Consider the following 18,849-nt stretch of genomic DNA (forward strand, 5'->3'; position numbering starts at 1 on the left):
AGACTTCTTTGCCAAGCATGATTTAGATATCAAAGTCATTGGTTCTGTGTGCACTGACGGGGCACCTGCAATGCTTGGAAATAAATCTGGCTTTTGTGCATTGATGAAAAAGGAGATTCCAGACTTCCAAGTTACTGTTTCATTTGCCATTTGCCATTTGCCATTCCATTTGCCATTGTTTTCTTCATCGGCATGCTTTGGCATCAAAAACATTGCCTCCAAATTTGAAAAAAGTCCTTGATACTTGTGTGAAGATCATCAACTGGATCAGGGGGCGAGCTTTGAACCATCGCATCCTCAAATCATTTTGTGAAGATCTGGGAAGTGAGCATTCAGTTTTGCTTTTCGACATAGAAGTCCGTTGGTTGTCATGAGGACAAGCTTTAACCCGCTTCTTTGAACTGCGGGAAGAAATCAAAGTTTTTCTGGAAGAGCGTGAATGTGATCTGGTTGGGGCATTGGAATCGCAGCAATTCGCCCAAATGCTGGCTTACTTAGCTGACATTTTCACTCGTATGAATGACCTGAGTGTTTCTCTTCAAGGAAAAGGGATAAACATATTGAAGGCTTGTGAAAAGTTGAATGCCTTCAAAGAAAAGTTACGTCTTTGGCGTCAAAGGATGGAAAGAGGCAATCTCTCAAATTTTCCTTCACTTGAAGAGTTGGTTGATGAGGCTGGATCTGTGCATGAAGAAATTGTGGCTCATTTGGAAATGCTGTCAGAATCGTTTGATGGATATTTTACTGCTGGAGACCTGAAGATTTCAGAAGAATGGATCATGAATCCATATTCCTCCAATATGGAGAAAATGTCAAATGATGAAGAACTGAAGGAAGATCTTATTGATTTGCGGACAAATCGAGCTCTTGAAATGCAATTTGAAAGCAAGACTTTGGAGGAGTTTTGGTGTGCAGCACTGGATATGTTCCCAAGACTTGGTGGAAAAGCACTCCGTGTCCTCATTCCATTTGCAACGACATACTTGTGTGAATCTGGATTCAGTTCTCTTTTGTCAATCAAGACAAAATCTAGGAATCGCCTGAATCCACAGGCAGACCTGCGGATCGCAGTGAGCAAGAAAGTTCCACGTTTTGACAAAATAATGAAAGAGAAGCAGGAACAAAGAGGTCATTGAATTTTATGTTAACAATTGGGATTGATTTTACTGTTTCAAGTTTTTTTCTGTGTAAATTAAAATCTAATTGCTCAATTTATATTTGCATTTCATGCACCGAGTTAAAATCTTATTTTTTGAGTTCAATTTGTTCATCCGCAGTATTGTATGTGGTTCAATTTGTGGTTCAAATATATAGAAGTCATTGAATTTTATGTTCACAATTGGGATTGATTTTACTGTTTCATTTTTTTTCTGAAAAATTAGAATCTAATTGCTCCATTTATATTTGCATTTCATGCACTGAGTTAAAATCTTATTTTTTAGTTCAATTTGTTCACCCACAGTATTGTACGTGTTTCAATTTGTGGTTCATTAATTTGACTTCTTCATCTTCAAATGTGATATTACTTTTGTAGGGAGTGCGAACATTAATAAAATATTTCCTAGGGGTGTGAGGCATAGAAAAGGTTGGGAACCACTGGCTAGAGAGTGTTTGGTGGTGCTGACAAACATGATACTGAAGGAACTGCGCTCCAACGCGAGTCGAAAGAATTGACGCGACCAAAGACGGAATTCGTCCGAGTTGCTTTATTGACACAAAACAGCTCAGGTATTCTCTCAAGCCCGTTTATCGGGCAGCAATATATATACACATTTATGTCGGGAAGTTTGCCCAGCAAAAGCTATACCGGGCATGCCCGGGTGTCAAGGGCGAGCCTTGGAAAGGCGAGTCTGGACCTGCCCGGGCGTGTTTGGCTGCGGCCTGGAAAGTCGAGGCTGGGCGTGCCCGGGCGCTCTGGACGAGCATTGGAAAGGCGAGAGCGGGCATACCCGGACGCTCTGGGCGAGCCCTGGAAAGGCGATAGCGGGCATGCCCGGACGCTCTGGGCGAGCCCTGAAAAGGCGATAGCGGGCATGCCCGGACGCTCTGGGCGAGCCCTGGAAAGGCGAGAGCGGGCATGCCCGGGAAAGACGAGACCGGGCGTGCCCGGGAGGTTCGGGCGTGCCCGGGAACAGTGAGTCCGGGCATGCCCGGGAGAGGCGCGTCTGGCCGTGTTCTGGCCGGTGCAAGGCGATTGTGTGCATCCAGCGGTAACCGCTACAATACAATACATAATGGACATGCAAACTTCAGTTATAGTTCTATGCGTTGTTATTAAAATCGAGTTTCAAGTTTGTGACACAGAAATTTCCGTTATGTCCAATTATTGTCTGGGTCTCCTTTAGTGCAACGGTTGCTCTGAAGGTGGATCAGACTCGGCAACGGTTGCTCGAGTGAGATGTGCATGGAAGAAGTTTCGGGAACTGAATGGCGTGCTGATGAGGAGGAGAGTGTCGCTGAAGCTGAAGGGAAAGGTGTATGCTGCATGTGTGAGAAGTGTTATGATTTATGGGAGCGAGACATGGGTAATGAACGTAGAGCAGCAACGAAGGCTGGAAAGGGTGGAAATGCGAATGGTTCGATGGATGTGCGGAGTATCGCTGAGAGAGAGGAAGACAAATGATGAATTGCGAAAGATGATGGCAATATTGCCTGTGATTGATGCTGTGAAGAGGAACAGGTTGAGATGGTTTGGTCATGTGTTGAGGAAGGATGAAAGTGACTGGTTGAGAAGAGTGATGGAAATTAATGTAGAAGGAAGTAGAGGACGGGGAAGACCGAGAAAGACTTGGCTAAAGATGGTGGAAGAAGAAATGCGGGCAAGGGGGTTAACAAGGAGAGATGCAGAAAATAGGGCAAAATGGAGAAGATTGTCATGGGGACCGCAAGGCTAACCCCCGCTCTAGCAGGGAAAATGGCCTTAAAATGCATGTTGTTGTTGTTGTTGTTGTTGTCTCCTTTAGTGCATTGCATGAGTGAGGACTCTTCTGATTATCCTCGATTTTAACAGTCTTTTAAAATCTCATAACCATAAATGTCGAGTGAGGATCTTGTTAGATTACTCTTCATTCATTATGCCATTATGAATTTAATCTATGTGCAACAGAGTTTGAAATTGCATTTTGACTTTGTCCCCAGTTGAACAGTTGAAATTTGAATTGTGCTTTGCATCCAAAACTCAATTTGCTCTGAGATGAATAATTTTTACCTGCAACATGTTGAAGGTCCACAAGGGCTTTGTGTCTTTTTTTGTTTTGTGTTTTTTTTATACATGGGCTAAGGCTCGTAATAGAGCTGACACACACACACACACACACACACACACACACACACACACACACACACACACACACACACACACACACACACACATATATATATATATATATATATATATATATATACACACACACACACATAGGAACATACTGATGAGATAAACACTTAACACAGCCACTGAGCTTGGGGGAAGTTCCGTCACTTCCTGGGATACTCTGGGTGCCAGCGACGTCATAACAATGGCACCGCTTTTTTCACCGTACTCAGCGGGGCATTTCCTCCTTGGGGCACGGTCCTCCACGTAGCTTGGGGCGCGGTCTGCCGGTTACGATAGTTTCCACGCCCCTCGTCCCACTTTGGGGATGTGGCCTTGTTCCTTAGTCGGTTGGTGAGGCGGGGTTTACTTGTCGATCAACATTTCTGGGTACTGTCGGCGATTGTTGTTGTTGGTTAAAGACGTGCGTTTTTATGGCCGGCTTGTTATAATTGTAAAAACATAGGGAAAAATCACAGAGAACACATACTGGGAGAACCAGCCTTAGACCCTACCTAGTTAACATAACACCACCCCCCGTGTGGTGACACGTAAACAATCTTAAGCTCACAGTTTTTCGACTTAAATGCATCGAGATTGGCTTCCTACTCGCACGTGGTCCATGTTACCCTACACAGTTCTATCTCCACTATGGTATTTCATCACCTACCCCCACAAACGTAACAATACACTACCCGGCTTTGTTGTGTCAGATCTGTCAGATCGTCAGGCCTGAAGCAAAAGCTAATCGTTGTTGGCAAAAACGTTGGCATCATCGTTGGCTTGTTGTTGTCGCCTAACCAATTCACCCAACTAGTTTTGTCATACTCCGCCCACAACTTTTAACATGATGCTTATATATAGTTTCGGCCTTATCACTCAATGGTGAAGAATCACTTGTAAAATAATTTTTTTTTATCGTATCTGGATCCGTATTTGGATCTTCACCAGAATTGAATTGATTCGTCCTTGTCACACACCCAACCAGTTCACCAAGTTTTGTCCGAATCCGTCCATAACTTTTTGAGATAGCATTTTTAGCCCCATCACTCGATGGTAAAGAATCACTTTAAAAAAACTCTCTATTCCGGATCCGGATTCAAATCTTCACCAAAATCGAATCGAATCATCCATGTCACACTTCCAATCTGTCCTCCAAGTTTCGTCTGAATCCGTCCATTAATTTTTGAGATATTTTGCAGTATATCGTTTTTGGCCCTATCCTCACTATGGGGAAGAATCACTTTAAAAAAAATCTAATATCTGGATTCGAATCTTCACCAAAATTGAATCATTTCGTCCTTTACGCACACCCAACCTCTCCAAATTTCTTCCAAATCCGTCCACAACGTTTTGAGATATCCTGTTCACAAACAGACAGACAGGGGTGAAAACATATCCTCCACCCACTTTCGGTGGCAGAGGTATAAATCCCCTGTTCGGAATCACAATGAATATTATAATCTATCTAATCTTATTCATTCACATGGGGACTCGATACAGACACTGCCCTATCTAATCTTATTCATTCACATGGGAACAACGTCAGACTCGTAATTGATATTTAAGCAAACCATGAACACCCTCGGAGGTCAATTGAATAATACTTTCAACAGCAAGGATGAGAGGGGAGTTGAGCGGACAGTGGAGGTGAAATTATATATATATATACACACACACATGTCACAGGTTGTGACCACAGTGCGGTCATTCTTGTTATGGTACAATATTGTCAAATCAGTTGGAATGGCATGGAGATTCTGAGACCAGAATTATTCGAGTGTAGTTCTTTCATCTCCTGGGCCTGGATACTATCTGGTTACCTTAGCTGTAAGGATGAACAAGGCAATGTGACTGATTCTCTTTCACCCTCGGGTATGGGTAAGTTGATGACCTCGAGTTCGTCTCCCACTCCTCATCTAATCTTGCTCCCTCTTTCAGTCCCAGCAAGTTGCAGACACGTGCATGTCCAAATGCCCACTCTTTATCGAGTTCCCCCAAGAGATTTTCACTTAACTCTATCCTTTTATCACATATGTTCCTCATTTGTGAAATGCCTACCTGCTTTCTTCTCTCAGATCTTTCCATGTGGAAGGTCACCACCACTTCATGCCATCTTGCATCCACACTTTATTTGAATCCAGCTTGCCAACTTGACTCCCAATAGTGCCGGTTAAGAATCAGATGCCACAAAAAATTACTGGGTTAATGTTACAATAATTTGGGCTTCATTGTGCTATTGTTGAATTGAAAGAGCCATAATCCACCTCCCCACACCATCCAAGCCCTCATAATCTCATTGATTCCTCCTGTAATGACAGGTTATTGTATTCTCTCACTGTTGCCTTTTCTGCCGCACTAATCTCTTGCTGTCACATCCTGTTTCCCACCCTCACCTTTCCTTAACTGAAACGTAGGTCTGAAGAATCTTTTCAGCAGTATTTTGGTGAGATGCCATGGCTTGCTGTACCATATGCGGACACGCAGCGCCGAGAATCCCTTGGGAAGCTGTACAGTATCCAGGGTATGTGGGCACGACCTCCTTGGCACCGAGCTTTCCATGACACGTCTCCTCGTCTCCTCGACCGGGTAGCCCATTAAGGTTCTTGTTTACTTTCACTGCAAAGGTCAGCTAGGGTCACCAGGCTTCATTTTGAATTGTCAAGTTACTTTTACCACTTGGGTGGGCATGCGCACAGCTTACATTCGGGTCAAATTGGTATTCTATTTTCTGCTGAATATTCTTATCAAAGATGCATCTTGTGATCCATGACATTTTAAAAGGGACCATTCCAAAAGACTTCCACTTTGTAACCACGATGATGCACCAGGTGCAGTTTGTTTTATCCAATTTCCCCTTTGCTGCAATTGTCAAAGTACTCCCTTTTTGAAAATTACTGGTTTATAAATGTGTTGCACTACAATTTGTGCACAAGATTGTCCAACAGCTTACATCATGCAACTCCATTTGTTCTTAAGTGTTATACATTTTTGGGCAAAAGAGGAAATTTGAGAGGCAGGCGTATGTTTAACATGCATGTGCCGTTTGGTGCTCGGGTTCCTGGCATTGTCTACGTTTTCTGTTCAGGCTTTCCCCCCTCTTGCCTTATCTGCCTGCTGCACTGTCAGTGTGTTTGTTTATGCCTCCTTTTTCCTTATGCTACTTTCAAACAACTTCACAGCAAGTCTGCTCTTGGGCAAATTTGTAACAAAACAAACTAGATTTGGATCTGAAGTCTCAAATAAGCAGATTAAACAACAACAAAAAAAAACCCAGAATACTTGACATATAAAACAAGAAAGAGCAATCAGAGATTGCAGACCCTCGCCAGGATGTGTTTTCAGTGGTTTTCAAGGCTTTTGTGTTAAAACAAATATGGCGGCCGAACCACGTGACGGATGACGTCATCATTATAACTTTTTTCTCCACCAATTTATCCCGAGATTATGCTCAAGAAATTTCATCCTGATCGGATGAAGTTTTGTACTTGCCGAATTATGATGTCATAATGGAGACACCTATGACCATCATTAACAGATGTTATTCCACATGGAGAGTTCTTTAGAATGAGTCATGTCTCAATTTTTCTATGCAGCGCTTTCGGAGATATAGAGGTGCAAAGTTTTCCGGTTTTTCCAAGATGGTGACCGAACCACGTGACATATGACGTCATCATTCTTTTTTTCTCCACAAATTTATGCCTACATGACGCTCAAAAAATTTCATCTTGATCGAATGAAGTTTTGTACTTGTCGAATTATGACGTCATAATGGAGGCACCTCTGACATCATCATTAACGTATTTTATTCCCCATGGAGAGTTCTTTGCAATGAGCCATGTCTCAATTTTTTCTATTCAGCGCTTTAGGAGATATGGAGGTGCAAAGTTTTTCGGTTTTTCCAAGATGGCGGCAGAACCACGTGACCTATGACGTCATAATTATCATTAAAAAATTATACAGGTAGAGTTGCACCTATGGTGAAAATTTCCTGTCAATCGGACAAACGGTTGCAGAGAAAATCATATTTATTCTGTGCAGACAAACAAACAGACAGACAAACAGGCAAACAAACAGACTCAAATGCAATACCCTCTCCTCAGGTGAGGGTAATAATCATCACTTTTACAAGGGTTCTCAGGATGAGATACTCGCAACAGGTCTGACACGCAAAGGATTTAAGTTAAATTTTCAATCTTCAAGTGAAATGTCTAAAAATTATACATAATGGTATGTGTATATCTATATATATGGTGAAATATATATATAGTACATCTGGGCGGTAATGGAAAAACCTACATCATGATAATTGACCTCATTGATAATGGTCGCGATTCTCGCGATAATATAAACAGAAGAAAAAGACAAAATGTCATAGCCCCCCCTTTGGTTTTAGTAATTTTGCTGTACAGAGTTAAAGGCCATCATTCAGCCATCTTTTGTCGAATTACAAAACAAAATCTTCTACATATGTATACGCATGTGTTGTCTTTGTGCCAAGTTTGAAGAAAATCGGACCATGCATGTCCAAGAAATTGTTGAAGACACGTTAAAGTAACAAAATGGCTGTCAGTCGGCCATCTTGGATCTGATCTCGAAAGAAATGACGTGCATATGTAAGACATCATTCATTATCTATGTGCCAAGTTTGAAGAACATTGGTAAATGCATGTCCGAGAAATGGTTGAGGGACCTGTTCAACATTGGGTTTTTCTTACAACTAAAATGGCTGCCAGTTGGCCATCTTTGATTGCACCGTGAAACAAAATGATGTGCATATGTGTACCGTCATGTATTGTTTTTTTGCCAAGTATAAACACAATGGGTTCATACATCTCCAAGATATTGTTGCAGATGCACGGGCGCACGAGACCAAATCCATAAGCCCCCGTTTCTGATGAAGTCCAATGGGGGCTAATAATGTAATTAGTGCCTTGAGAACCATGTAGCATACAATAACAATCCACATAAAAACAAATTGAATGCCCATAGAGTTGTGTTCAAACTCTTTATTTCATAATTCTGTTGCAATTTGTTTAAAGTCAAACCTCATGTTGTCCGGACGAAATCAAGCAGTTTGTAAAGCGGTTGATACAGAACGTATGGTTTGGCAAGCGATAGCAAACTAACGGAACACACCGAGCAAGCTGCTTGCTAATGGAACACACCGAGCAAGCTGCTTGCTAATGGAACACACCGAGCAAGCTGCTTGCTAACGGAACACACTGAGCAAGCTGCTTGCTAACGGAATACACCGAGTAAGCTGCTTGCTAACGGAACACACCGAGCAAGCTGCTTGCTAATGGAACACACCGAGCAAGCTGCTTGCTAACGGAACACACCAAGCAAGCTGCTTGCTTATGGAACATGCCATTTGTGACGAAAGTCATATATGACTATCTTCACTCTTCGGACATTTAAAATTACGCCTTTCATGTTGAACTTCGCAGGGTGACAGGATGGCCTAGCCCTAGAGTTACACACACTCACCTGACCCTGACCCAGTTATAAACTATCAATTTTATGTTTCACATGCAGGGTGATTCATCAATGTGTGTGCCGTCCCTTAGATGGACATTAATCTAGCTGTCCCTTATGCCAGCATGTGTTTGTGGACGTTAAAATATCCCATGGTGTCCTTCAAAAAGAGTAGGTGAGTATGCCTGCACCATGGCGAGGCGAACTAACTAGGCGAATGTTAGGTTTGGCCAGCCGATTCGTGAATGACTTGGGCCAAGCTTCCCCCAGCCGACCCCACAAGGTGGGATAATAGTGGCCGTTAAAGAACAACAACTTTGATGTTGAACTTCGCGAATAATAAATGCCAAGCAATCCCATTGTGTGCCAAAAATGTAATAAACAAATAAATAAATGAAGGAAACACATCCACCATGTTTCCCACTCGTACAGTCCATCGCGAACATTGAGAGGAGATAAGAGGATTACCTGCTTGTCCTTGTCCTCAAAGCCAAATCTCCACTCACCGAATATGCTCACCTTCTCGATCTTTAACAAGATGTTGCCTTGAGTGCTCAACTTCACGCACAGACAAAGCGAACTCGGCGATTTTGACACCGGCAGCAGTTTCAGCGCGTTCGTTAATTGGTTGTGTGTTTTAATCCCAGCTTTATTTTATTGAGCTGCATTTAATATGGGTATATATTTTGAGAGAAACTAAACACAAACTGCTCAAAGCAATCAACACACCCTCAATATCCAGGTTCCAGGTGCGTTCTATCAACTGCGCATGCGCAGCACCTATCCTGATAATGAATCTGCATTATCTTTATCGTGATAGTAAATCGAAAGCACAATTATCGCCCAATCGCGATTATTGCCCAGCACTAATATATGTATATATATATAATTTCATAACACCTGGTCACAAGTGTGCCTCACTGACGGGTCCTCAGTCGAGGTCCTCAGCACCATCCCGTTTCGGTCAAATGGTCAAAGGTCCATGATCATGTGACCTTCAATTGAAAATCTCTGTTAACACAATAACTTGTGAACCACAGAAGATCTTTCAACCAAACCTGCCACAAGTATGGACTGTGATACAAAGAGGAACTGATTAAATTTTGGGTTCAACAGGTCACAAAGGTCATGTGCCCTTTGAAAATCGTTTTACAGACAATAACTTGAGTTAGAAACATCTGATGTTTTCTCTCTTCATATTAGTCAGGGCCCTGAGGGATATTTTGGTTCAAATTCTTCCAAAAGCATCAAATTTGGCACAGATGTTGCCCATGCCATACTTTTTCGATTTTTGACGGGCGCCAAGGGCGGTATGATCCGGGGACCATACCGGTCCATCCCGCCATGTCACCTGACCTATGACGTCATAATTAGGATATGCATCCAATCACACGGCGTACTATAAGTGGTCAAAGTTCAAAATGAATCGATCGAAAAATGAAGGCAGGGATCCATTTTTAAGGTTTTCATAAAATCCAATATGGCCGCCAGGTCACATGACCTATGACGTCATATTTATGACATGTATACAATCATGTATACATGAACCCGGATCATGATCGCACAAAAATTAAACACAAGGATATGGCATACAGTTCATAAAACATCAAAATCCGTTCCTTTGTAATTAGACTGATGAACTGCATATGCCTGAAAATTAGGAAATAGACATGTAAATATTTCCTCTAATTGTCAAAAATAAGGTCAGAGTTCGATTACCCAACCCAGAAACATAAAATGGTGAACCTCGCGTAAATCTTGACAAAAAACTCAAAAACCGACATGTTTGACTCAAAAATGACCTTTAAGATGACCTTGAGGGTTGACCTTGACCTCGAATCATCAAAATAACATCATAATTGGATTCCTCGACCTCGAAAACCCCTGAAAAGTGGTATCATACATGTTTCCAACCCTTTTGGTTATTTAACTGATTTTCCTCTAATCCGAGTGGCGGCCATTTAGTATTTCGCCAATATGGGGCCCCCCGGGGGGGGGGGCGGGACGCCCCTCAAAAATCGAAAGAGTATGGCATGGGCAACATCTGGGCCAAATTTGGTGCTTTTGGAAGAATTTGAACCAAACGGCCCCAAAATATCCCTAAGGGCCCTGACTATATCTGTTTTCTCTTGTCTTCATATCTCTTTTATCTCTCGCACCCTATCTCTCATATGACCTTAAATTTCTCATGACTTTTAATTGAGATCAAACGTAACATTGGTTAGACCTCTAACATGGGTGGAAGCATGTGTCGGTCAACACATGTGCGTCAAATTCTATTTTCTACTTTTTATGTGAAAGAATGGTGAAATATTTATTCGATTGAGAACGTCCCATATTTATGGCAGGCATCCCAAGCCTTATCCTATTGGACCCAGGGGGCCATCTAATCACCTCGACGGGTCGGGTCGCCCTGCTCGATGATCGTTTGGGTCTTCGCTTTCCATGGGAGCCTGCGGCGCTATCGCAGTTGAGTCCCACCAATGCAGAGCTACTGAATCAAGAGCCGGCCCTTGTTCTCTTTGTTGGTAAGCTTGTCTTCCTGCTTATTGTTTGTCCTTCACCTCTGCTTCATCAAAACCTTGTGAGCACAACCTTAAAACTCCAACCTTTGACTTTTATTTCTGTTCATTTGACCATCCCAGCGTTAGGTAAACAAGATCATTCGATGGTCCATACGAGTGGCAAGTAACCTGGTTTTCGATTGGTCCATAGTTGTGAAAAGTTAGGCAGATTTTGGCTTTGCCTGTAGGAGTTGGAAGTAATCGGTTTGTGGATTGGTCAATATGGGTTCTAAATGACCAGGTTTCTTATTGGTCCAAAGATTCCAATGAAGATGAAGAGCTGGGGCCAGTGAGGCAAATGCTGCAGCCAATCGCAGAAAAGATTGTAGCGGAATCCAAAGCGAATGGGGAAGAACAGCCACTGCACTTCTTTTATGCTGGCGAGGTACGTACGTTTGGGGCATGACAACACGAACCTAAAATATAAAAAATACACCGACAAACTTGTGTTATGTAGTTACTTATTTTGTAAAGCGGTGGTTTGTGCAAAGCAGAAGCAATGTTGCGAAGGTTTTATTTATTTATTAATTTTTGTAAAGCAATGGATTTGCAAAAAAAGCAAAAAAACAACAACAACCACGGTTCCCGAAAAAGGCCAACCCCCGCTTGCGGGGAAAAATGGCCTCTAAAGGTGGTTATTTTTTTTTTTATAATGGATTGTGTTGTGTATAAAATATTTATGAATACTTTTGCTCCCCAACTGTTTTCGAATATGCTATTACCTTGCGTGATTTGTCTTCCACAATAGAATACTATTTGCACAACTTATTATTGCGTTACTCACAGCTCACTAATGTTCTCTTCAACAAGAGCATCTAACAACCTCCATGATTCCTTTGTGCTTTAATGAAACTCCATTAACCTCAAAATCGCCGAGGATTGAGCTTTCCTCGGCTCATCTCATCGGCTTTACAGTGGTACGAATAATTTTCATTCCTGTTCTGTGTTTGCTGTGCAATAATACAGTCAACATTCTTTCAAAACTAGAGAGTTCATAGAACACCCTGCCTTGAGAAAAAGGACATGGGGAGGGTCTTTTAAAACTCTCGCTTTGTGTTTCAGATCACAATCTATATGTCCTACAGGCTGCGATTTTTGCTGAGTCTCGATATTCCCCAATGCAGAGAGTGCAAGCAGCAAATTTGATTGGTCGAGATGGTGTAAAATGGTGTAACATTTTGTCCAAGTGCTGTACCGCTAAACTGTAGGTTTTGGGAAGTGCCAAGAAGGTGATTTTTGTTCTACAGTGTTTAAGTATATGATTAAATGTAAAAAAAAATATTTTAAAGGCTGTATAAAAAAAAAAATTGGTTTACCGCCGTTGATGCACAGTCTTTTACACCACCTGATTTAACACGTTACATTAGTTCTTCGTGCCTGTTGTTTGTGCCCTTTATGACGTCGCTAAAACAGTAAGTTTCCTGTTTGGAATGATTTTCAGTTTTGTTTGACTGGCAGACAAACAGATAGACAGACTAAAAAATAATTACCTCCTATGTGGGCATACACACTTGGGATGAGATTCCATACAATTTGCCAAAGTACTGCTGAACTGCAGGTTCCAATTAAAGGAAATTGGACACGGTAGAGAATGAGAATCAATTACTTGTTAAATCATTGTTGTACCTATGTTCTTGCTGACTGCATTGGGCCGATAGCAATAGGTTAATGATGCAACCAACTAATTCCAAATGTTCTGTGCATTGAAAACTTTAACTACACAATGACGGTGCTTGATCCATAGCCACGGTGGATTTATTTTCCAGGTTCGTCTCGTCATTTGCAATCTTCAGCAGGGTAAGCAGACTCCTCGGACTCCAGTTGTTGAATCTGCTGGCAAAGGCTATTGATGCCTTTGCCCTTTGAGACAGCACTCCTTCGTTTTTCAGTTCCTGTGCTTTCTTATCTGACTCCTTGGTGGCAGTTACCGTGTTATTACCCTCTTATATGAGTGCTTCTTACTGCCTTGCTGTGTCACTCCTTCGTCTGCGAACGCCTTGGTGCGTGTGGGATTATACACAGCAGTCAACAGACAAGGTTACAGATGTTGCTGCCATCATTTGAGATTATCGTCTTGATCTTCTAACCACATTTCAACAATCTTGATGTGCATCACCAGGGAGTGGTTCCAGGCTGCCGATCAATGCATCGGATCTCAAAGAATCCAGCAATCAAAGGGGCACCCAGAATGGCAGAGTTATCCCGTGACATATTACCATAGTCTCAAGAGAGTCGATGTATGAAATGAGTCACAAATCGTGCTGAGAAGATGAAAATATCGTCAAATGCGATCACACACTTGCCCGACAGCTTATGAAACGTCTTGCATCTCCTCGTGCCTGGCCTAATGCCAAACAACTTTATTTATATACGTGAACATTTATATATTTATATATGTCATCGATTTGGATCCTTATATAGTTATTTAACAACGCTTTGCCCACAGGACGACATGGCAGACTCCATCCGGGACTTCACGTCGTTGCCCGACTGTGCACCCTTGCTCGCCATCTTGGATGTGCCAGCGAGAGCCAAGTTTGTAAAGGATGCCGAGGAACTGTCACCATCTGTCGTGCAAGAGTTCCTGCAAGATTACCTGCAGGGTCGTCTTGAAGCCGAGCCCATCTGAGTCGCAAGCCAAAATGAGGCAAATTTCGATTTTAATATACCTTTTATTTTAGCCACTCGAGAGCAACTTTCCAACTTAAAAGTAGAATTCCACTGCAGGAAGAATGCTTCAAAAACTTGACCTGAACTTTTGTTTCTCCTCATTCTCAGGCTTGTATGTATGATTACAAAAGCGATACTTGCATTACTTTTTAAGGTATTCCCCAACTTTGGACATTTCTTTTTTTGGATACAGAGTCCAGGCTTGTGGAAGAGCTAGAACATGGAACGGATCAGGACGCAACAAAACAAAAGGAACAGTGGAAAGATTAGGGGGAAATGCGAAAAGCAGGGCCGAGGGACAAAATAAACAGAGATGGGCAAGAGACACGCGGTGCAGGTAAGGAGAAGGGGAGAACGCAGGGGGTGGATAAGATGGCTAAAGAAGGAGCTGGGGGAGGATAGGAGTGTAAGGCAATCTTGTGCAATATGAATTGAAGCTTTCGTATGCCTTTGGTGTAAAATTGTTTCGGAAGTGTACATAGCCCGTGCACTATATCCTTCGTAATAGCCTCGTTCTGCAAATGCTTCTCACCCCAAACTTGTTCTTCAATATGGATGTCCAAGATGAGCGATCATCACCATACAGTTCAGCCAATTGTCTGTTGACCAGAGATTGAATAATTATTTGCTCAACCACCCTTTGTTATCTCACTTGCCACCATATTGATTTTCAGCACATGCATCAGAGCAAGAAACACTATCATAGGAATTGGTTACCAATCATACCAATACAAATTCCTTCAAAAACGATTAACTTGCATAAATTCTTCTGATTCTGCTGTACCATACCTTGTTGGAGAGCATTGGTGCTGCTGAATCAGTTTCTTTACGAGGGTTATGATGGGTGGCTTGTTGCCTTCCCATTAGTAGTTAGGACAGGAATTTGGAATTTGGCCATGGTGCCGGCAATAGCTCACCTACTCTTCGTGAAGGACGCCGTGGGATCTTTAACATTCACCAACTAATTCCAGCAGAGGAGATGCTCAGTTTAATGTCCATCTGTGGGAAGGAACACTCATTGATGGATTACCCTGCCTGTTAAACACTGGGATGAGTTTATAGCTGGGTGGACATTCAAACCCAGGCGAGTGTACGTACGGCAAGGCCATCCTGCCAGCCCGTACAGGCAATAGGCTGCCTTTTATAAGCAAAAGTACAGGTCAAATTTGAACCACTCTCATATATATATATATATATATATATATATATATATATATATATATATATATATATATATATATATATATATAGTATATATATATATATATATATATATATATATATATAGTGCCCTCCATAAGTATTGGAGGTCAAAATGTGTGACGTGAAGCCAAATTTGGTATTATTGCTATTTACTCAAGAAATTAGGATTTGACATCAAAAGATGAATATGTGGCAAGAGTACAGAAGACCAGCTTTTATTTCTTGGTATTTCTATGCATGTATGTTTTGCCATTGTAGAACAATAGCACTTGCAGAATCACACACACACACACACACACACACACACACACACACACACACACACACACACACACACACACAACCGTCACGAGAAGTTAAATACGACTTGGAAAAACAGTCTGCCTTATTTCAAAGAGAAATGTTGGGAGCAACTAGTGATGCTGTCCATTGCATAATTGATCCCATTCAAAATAGGTATCGGCAATCAAAATTGGTTTCATCTTCTAATTTTCACTGTTGGAATGGATAGACCTTGTCATTAGAAAGAAAGAAAACATAGGGGCAATACCCCTGGCGCTCACCTGCTAGAATAAACAGTATACTACACTAACTAAAGGTATTTTAAACCAATTTCAATGGTTGCTAGAAGACAGGGCAACATGTAGATTCATATTAACATAATCATAGTTCACTGGTAATTCCCTGCTTGTCGTAAAATGCGACAAACAGGGTTGGCGGCAGGAAGGGCATCCGGCCGTAAAACATTGCTTCAAAAAGGGGACCAAAAAACAACAACAACCACGGTCCCCGAAAAAGGCCAACCCCCGCTTTGCGGGGAAAAATGGCCTCTAAAGGTTTTTAAATTTTTTTTAAAATAATCATAAGACTTTAAACAAACAAAAAAAATACCGATTTAGTGGGTAACCCTTCCCTCCCCCCCCTCCCCCACCCTCCCACGCCCCCTCTCACCCCATGCACCTTCTCAGACCCCAATTTTTCCAATGCCTTGAACAAGCATTGGTACATCACGGATGATGAAGGTTGTGGTGAAGTTTCAACAAAATTGTTTGTAGGTTCTGAGAAAAAAAAGCAAATACCTATTTTTGGGGGCAACCCCCCCCCCCCACCCCCGTAGATCCCCAAAGGGGCAGACTTTTTTTAAATGCCATGAACAAACATTGGTACATCACTGGTGATGAAGGTTGTGAAGTTTCATCGAAATCGTATGTGTCGTTTCAGAGAAGAAAGCAAATACCTATTTTGGGGGTCAAACCTGAATCCACTTTGACCCCCGGCAGACCCCTTAGACCCCGATTTTTTTTAAAGCCGTGAACAAACTTTAGTCACAACACAACAAATATAATTTGTGCCAAATTTGGTCACACTCCGTTCAGCGGTTTCGGAGAAGAAGTTTCAAGTGTTTACGGACGGACGGATGACGCACCATCGCATGAGCTCCCCTGAACTTCGTTCCAGGTTGCTAATAATTGTAGAATTAACCTTGATAAGCACAAGATATCTTTTTTATTTTACTAACTTTTGGGTTTAAACTTTAACACACCCCATGGTTTTGGCAGAGATATAATTTCCAATGGAAATAACGAATCAATCGAATTATCTATATATATAAAACACAGTTTGTGTGTGTGTGTGTGTGTGTGTGTGTGTGTGTGTGTGTGTGTGTGTGTGTGTGTGTGTGTGTGTGTGTGTGTGTGTGTGTGTGTGTGTGTGTGTGTGTGTGTGTGTGTGTAATATGTTACCGATAGACTCCTAAACGGAGAGGCTCATGTGCTTGATATTTGGCATAGACATGGCCATTGAGCCTGGGAAGAACATGGCCGACCTAAAAAAAAACATTTCATAATATTTTTTTACCATATTTTCACCTCAGCGCATTTCAGCGAGCAATATTATACACAGAATCTGAGCCGGTGGCAGAGCAGCGCGCTGATTCGCTCAGAGCGATCACGTGATGTTCCAACCTTGCCGCCATAAAGTCACAGTTACGCCTTCGCATGTAATTCAGAGCGAAAAGCGATTGCGTTTTTTCACATTTCAGCGAGGAACATTGCCATTCACACCACATAGGTTTTTTTTCTTTCATCTTCAGATCCATATTTTTTGCCATAACATAGCGCATTATGGCTCGCTCGAGCTCGAGTTAGCCAATCACCTGGGAGCATGAGGCCACGTTGGCCACGCCCACGACACGACGCAGAGTTGCAATCTTGACGAAGACTGACTGTGATAAAGGCAATGGCACCGAAGAAAATATTTTTGTCGCGTTCAACCTCCCGAGCAAGGAAAATCGCTGATCGGAGACTCAATGAAACCGATGAAGATACTTTTCACCATCGACAAGCCAATCAAGAACGTGTCTCTAGATTCAGACTGCAAGAGACAGAAGATGAGAGAACAGCACGTCTAAACGCCAATCAACAACGTCTGGCGAGGGCCAGACAGCGAGAGACAGAAGATGACACAAACTGTATTTCAAACAAACTGTATTTCCAATCTACACGGCCATGTATTCCTATTAACGTTATGTAAGTACATAAATTGTGTGGATTACATCATTTGTGGATGTGATCAATTGCCAGGAACCATCTATATCCCTCCCCTCCCCTTCCCTCCTCCCACTCCCTCCCCCTCCCCCTCCCTTTCTCCCCCCTACCCTTCCCTTCCCCCCTACCCTTCCCTCCCCCCCTACCCCTTCCCCCTCCCTCCCCCCTCTTATCCCCTCCCCTCCCCCCTCTTCTCCCCTCCCCCTCCCCCCCATCCCCCTCCCCTTCCCTTCCCTCCTCCCCCTTCCCCCTCCCTTTCCCCCTACCCCTCCCCCTTCCCCCTCCCTCTCCCCCTCTTCCTCCCCCTCCCCTTCCCCTCCCACCTCCCCCCTCTTCTCCCCTCCCCCCTCTTCTTCCCTCCCCCCATTCCATTCCCCTCCCCCTCCCTTTCCCCCCTACCCCTCCCTTTCCCCCCTACCCCTCCCTTTCCCTCCTCCCCCTTCCCCTCCCTTCCCCATCCCTCCTTCCCCCTCCCCCTCCCTTTCCCTCCTCCCTCCCCCTCCCTTTCCCTCCTCCCTCTCCCCCTCTTCCCCTCCCTCCCCCTCTTCCCCTCCCTCCCCCTCTTCTCCCCTCCCCCCCTCTTCTCCCCTCCCCCCCTCTTCTCCCCTCCCCCCCTCTCCTCCCCTCCCCCCCGTTCCCCTCCCCTCCCCTTCCCCCTCCCCCTCCCCTTCCCTTCCCCCTCCCCTTCCCCGCCCGGCAATGCCGGGTACTTCTGCTGGTTATATATATATATGTCAATACATTGTATACTACTGTAAGATAAACACCAATAACTATCAAAATGAAATACATTTTTCAACATTCGTGGTCTTGAAGCTGGGGAAACTATGGGGGGAAAAAAAAGAAGAAAAAAAGGTTCTCAAGCAAATACCACGTGCAATGCCAATTACAATTAACATATATGTAACAAGACCCAATCACATCTCTCATCCGTAATTTGAGGGAATAATCAAAGTAATTGCTGTCACCTAATCAATTACCCCAAGTGCCGAGGATTATAAATAAATTCACTCCGACCATGCTCTTCTAGCCAAAGAAAGCTTCATAAAGCAACCATGAAAAGCGACACAATGTC

At 43.0% G+C, this 18,849-nt stretch overlaps 1 protein-coding gene across 2 annotated transcripts in view; it reads left to right on the top strand.

Moving 5' to 3' along the window:
- Positions 1–18,849, top strand: part of NXN (nucleoredoxin) — a 77,938-nt gene that overhangs the window by 38,881 nt on the left and 20,208 nt on the right. For both annotated transcript variants that reach the window (XM_068121067.2, XM_068121068.2), the window contains exons 5-8: positions 5,731–5,837; positions 11,140–11,319; positions 11,616–11,740; positions 13,802–14,002. In XM_068121067.2, the coding sequence (XP_067977168.1) occupies positions 5,731–5,837; positions 11,140–11,319; positions 11,616–11,740; positions 13,802–13,984 (595 nt within the window). In that variant the 3' untranslated portion in view covers positions 13,985–14,002. The remainder of the gene's footprint in view (positions 1–5,730; positions 5,838–11,139; positions 11,320–11,615; positions 11,741–13,801; positions 14,003–18,849) is intronic.

This window comes from Myxine glutinosa, chromosome 6 (assembly GCF_964187855.1).
Source record: "Myxine glutinosa chromosome 6, kmMyxGlut1.1, whole genome shotgun sequence".
Lineage (NCBI taxonomy): Eukaryota > Metazoa > Chordata > Myxini > Myxiniformes > Myxinidae > Myxine > Myxine glutinosa.